At 39.3% G+C, this 4,601-nt stretch overlaps 2 protein-coding genes across 2 annotated transcripts in view; both read left to right on the top strand.

Annotated features, from left to right (window-relative positions):
- LOC107683563 (E3 ubiquitin-protein ligase DTX4-like) overlaps positions 1–2,187 on the top strand; it is a 22,171-nt gene extending 19,984 nt beyond the window's left edge. The window contains exon 10 of the mRNA XM_016479638.1: positions 338–2,187. Coding sequence (XP_016335124.1) covers positions 338–565 — 228 coding nt within the window. The 3' untranslated portion in view covers positions 566–2,187. The remainder of the gene's footprint in view (positions 1–337) is intronic.
- Positions 2,188–4,148: 1,961 nt separating this feature from the next.
- LOC107683584 (myb/SANT-like DNA-binding domain-containing protein 1) overlaps positions 4,149–4,601 on the top strand; it is an 11,010-nt gene continuing 10,557 nt past the window's right edge. The window contains exon 1 of the mRNA XM_016479658.1: positions 4,149–4,547. Within this exon, the coding sequence (XP_016335144.1) occupies positions 4,287–4,547 (261 nt within the window). The 5' untranslated portion in view covers positions 4,149–4,286. The remainder of the gene's footprint in view (positions 4,548–4,601) is intronic.

Here is a 4,601-nt window from a genome sequence, read left to right as displayed (position 1 = left end):
GTATATATATATATATATATATATATATATAGAGAGAGAGAGAGAGCGAGCGAGAGAGATACTTATTATATATATATATAATATATATATATACATATATAAATATTTATAATTTTGACTCCTGGGTCTGAAATGTAAAGTTTATAGTATTATAAAAACTTTTTACTTTTTTTTTTTTTTTTTAAATAGACATTTTACAGTGTAGGATGCAAGGTCTTTAAAAGGGTCTTAAAAAGCCTTAAGATACCATGACTTTCTTCTCTTCTTAATTTACACATTCCAACTTCAACATTTGAGGTTCTTCAGCTTGTATTCTAAACAATTCCTGCTCTGATAGGTGTTGAAGCTGTTGCTGATTGCTTGGGAACGCCGGCTGATCTTCTCGGTGGGCACATCCAGCACCACGGGCGAGACCGATACGGTCATTTGGAACGAGGTGCATCACAAGACCGAGTTTGGCTCCAACCTGACCGGCCACGGTTACCCAGACTCCGGTCACCTTGACAACGTCTTGGAAGAGCTGAGGGCGCAAGGCATCACTGAGGAACAGTGTCTGAGGGACTGAAAATTCAAGTCGGGACGACAAAGACTGAATGTTTTTTTGTGTTAGTGTTGCCAAATCTGAATTCAATTCCCAGCTCTTGTTTCTCTGAATACCTGAGACACTTTCGAAATCAAAAAACACAAAGTTTAAAGGTTTCTAAGTCATCATCGCTCAGGTTTTTCAGTGATATTAGCCCTCCTACTGCTAAAGAAATTGTACGAGCCTGTCAGAAGTGGGACGGCCAGCTGCAAGAGCTGTAATTTACAAACAACATTGCACTGTGCGTGATATTGTGGTGGAGCCGTTGTCTTTTTGAAAATTCCTGTTAGTATCCTCCCCACAGAAACTAGATTTGGTACGGTGCAATTTTGTGGCTAGTGGGCTGCAGACATAGACGAAAAACCGAACTGCCGGTGTCTGTTCAACCATTTAATAATGTATTGTAGTTCTGTGAAGGGTACGCAAAACAAAGGTACTTGTGCATGTAGTTGTATCATTCGGAGCAGAGGCGATGACCGAGGCCGCGCCACTTGTTGCTGACTTTGAAACTCCAGTTGCAGTTTTAGATGCTGGAACGGGGATGTTTACTGCCTCATAGTGGCACTTGTTAACATTATACATTCCAGTAATAACCATGGTATTTATTTGACGACATAGTTTTCGAAATGTTTGCAGCAGTATTTACATTAACCACTTATATTTGTACTTATTTTATTGTATCTTACATTATTTTATAATGTCGAAATGAGAAACCTGCATTGTCATTGATTTTGGGATGGAAACCAATCTCTGTCCGGGGACTGAAAGAGACATTCAGTGCAAACTGCTTTGTTGATCAGTATTAAAGAAATGTTGAGCCAAGGTGAGATTGGTGGCCAACAGATGGACAATGCACAAATTTAGTGAAAACTCATTTCTTTGTGATTGGATTTGCTGGCGGAGAGCGAGGAATTACAAACAGGGCCTGTGCGCAAACTGAGCCAAGCTCAATAAAAGTGTGTTTTTTTTATCACCAGTTTAGGAACCATCAAGGTTTAGATTCTCCAAAGTTGAAGGTGTGGGCCTTTTAAATGGTTATGAAGAGCAACTAACCTACCCTGTTAAGTCCGTTGAAGTTGTATCCTGTGGACAAACTATCTCCGGTTGCCTTTCTGGTCGGTTCTCGGTAGGTCTGTGGTGGTCCTGTTTACAAAGCTGTTGACGAAACGTCTGCATGTATGTACATGCAAATGTGTAAGCTTACATTTATAATTGATGTGCTGTATGTATGTGTTTTATGTACACAATTATTTTCCCCTGCATCCAGAAGCATGTTGTGGAAGGAAATGAGTATTTCTTTTATCATTTTTTTTATAATATGCTTTTAATTGATTTAACTTTTTCTTATAAGCTATTAGTTTTTTTTCCCACTGTGAAGTTTTTAAAATTTCTTTTATCGCACTTGTATGATTTGATGTATTGACCAGCCACGTTCCTCATGATAGTTGCTATGGAGACAACAGTGAAAATGGCAGGCTGCCAGGACGAAAACTGTGAAGACAGAGAACGGAGCTAGGAGAACTAATGTTGCTGTATAATATAAAATGTACAAAACAACTCTTGCATATTACATAGCTGCTGGAATACTGAATAAATATTAAAGGCACTCAAAAAAAGGAAATGCTGGTTTGGATTCATTTTCTTCGCAGTTTAAACTTAATTATTTTTTTTTCTCTCACGTTAAAAATGTGGCCCTTTTTGCATTGTTTAGTTATGTCAGTCAGGCACTAAATATTTGACTCGGTAGGGGGCGATGTTCAACTAAAATAACCAATAGGCAGGATCCACACTCGCTCTATGGCCTATGAGTGATAAAAGTACCCATTTATAACACAATTTAATTATAGCATTTTAGTATGCACCATGCTGTAAATATTAAACAATTATTTTCCATAATAGTTTCACAAAATGTGCCAAAACAAAAAGCATTATTACTTGACAAGGCTGTTGGTAGACAGCCATTTTACTACAATATTCTCAAAATGGCCCAAAATCAGCACTAGACTGTCAAGATGGCAATAGGATGGGCTGCCCTCTCTCTCGCTCTCACTCTGAATTAAAATTTTATCATGACACAAAATGAACAGACCATCTGGTCCCCCCTAAGACCAGGGCATTTCCTCTACAGGAAGATGATCCAGCTTGTTAATTAATGCTTTTATGTTATACGTGTTACATAACCCTGAACAAATTCAAAGAGCAAAGGGCTTGGTGGTATGAATCTCAAAATATGTATGTGTGTGTATATGTGTATTATATATATATATATATATATCTATCTATCCATCTATATCTATCTATATCATCTATCTATCTATATCTATCTATATCATCTATCTATCTATATCTATCTCTATCTATATCTATCTCTATCTATCTATCTATCTATCTATCTATCTATATCTATCTATATCTATCTATATCTCTATCTCTATCTATCTCTCTCTCTCTCTATCTCTCTCTATCTCTATCTATCTATCTATCTATCTATCTAGATAGGGTTTGATGTAAATCTGGCTCCAGCATAGATAGAGGATATATAGTAATAGATAGTAAGATATATAGTAATAGATAGATAGATAGTAATATATTAATTGATATATTAATTGGTGTAACATGGTGTAATGATTATGAAGCCAAGCTGTCCTTCCCCGTAATGTATATCTGTGCTCATGTCAGTCTGGAATGTCTCCAAATGTCTTTTAACAGAGTGAAGTTGATGTGAAGGTGATGCGTTTCTAGACAGATGGGCGAAGCATATAATGCGGTTAACACCGAGTTAGCCATAAAGAAGCACATGCACCGTGTGTCATTTCAGCTGGTAATCTGTCAAAAGATAACCCTGCCCCCCAAATCACTACCCCCAAAGTCCTGTCCAAGACCCCCTGTAGCTGTGCTAGAAGATCTAGTAATCTGAAACACTCGGGGTGAGGTCAGAGTCGAGGAAGTGTTTGAGGGCAAATGTACTGTGGTAAGGCCTCAGGGCCAGAGGGGTAATTACACTAACCTAAACAAGTTTCGTGCCGCAACATGCCTGCAAAATTAAGGTGCGCGTTTCCAAAACCTTTTAGACCAAGTTTAATGCAAAATCGGCCTGACTGCTTATTTTTGGATCTGACACCAAAACAACCTAATTTTCTTGTAGTTTTCAAGGTGTTATATCAAGTGCAAATGCACTTTCTCTGCAATGTCCCTCTAGCCCCTTCTCTATTAAAAGCTTTTAAGCTCATAAACGCTGGGACTAAGTGGCCTGGAGAGAGACCGGTTGCCTAGGCAACAGCACACTCTACCGCTTTCGGTCCCCAGAGGAGTCATATTTCACATGCAGATTTTCTTCCGACCCACTTTGTTGGCTTTCAGCTAAAAGCTTTTTGCTGCAGACTGACAGAGACAAAAGAGTAGAGGAGAAGGGGAAGGGTTTGGCTAGAAGAGGAGGGCCTTAACGGGCTGTTGCCAGGGTGACTTGACATCATGCTGACGAACTTCCCTCTTTAAAAGCTTTTAAAGCGATTGCTCCAGCCCTCCAGGTTCCATTTTGAGGCCTCTTAACTAAGTATGGGGGGAAGGGCAGCAGAGGCCTGTCTCTCGCACACACAAGCACATGCTTGAGAAAGCAAAGTAAGGCCAGGAAAACAGACTGCACTGAGAAAGAACCGAGCTTAAATCATAAACCCGAGCGAAAGGTACATAATCTGTTCTTAAAATGGCCTCTGAGGACCTCTGCTTTAGTTACACAGTGCCGGGCTCGAACGAGAAGCACAGGAGGGCTCGTAACTGGACGGATTCTGAGATGAAAGCTCTTGTGTACATTTGGGAAGAGTATGTGACAGAGCTAAAGAAGGCTAAGCGCAATGCTAAGATCTACGAGACAATGGCTAAGCAACTTTATGAATTAACTGGCGAACAGCGACACAGGGAAGAGATTAAGATGAAGATTACCAACATGACTTTCCAATTCAGGCAAGTAAATACTATGCTATCTATCTATCTATCTATCTATCTGTCTGTCTGTCTGTCT

This window comes from Sinocyclocheilus anshuiensis, unplaced genomic scaffold (genome assembly GCF_001515605.1).
Source record: "Sinocyclocheilus anshuiensis isolate Anshui unplaced genomic scaffold, SAMN03320099.WGS_v1.1 scaffold874, whole genome shotgun sequence".
In the NCBI taxonomy this organism is placed as follows: Eukaryota; Metazoa; Chordata; class Actinopteri; order Cypriniformes; family Cyprinidae; genus Sinocyclocheilus; species Sinocyclocheilus anshuiensis.
The sequence above is the reverse complement of the archived record's forward strand: the minus strand, read 5'-3'. Positions and strand labels throughout refer to the sequence as shown.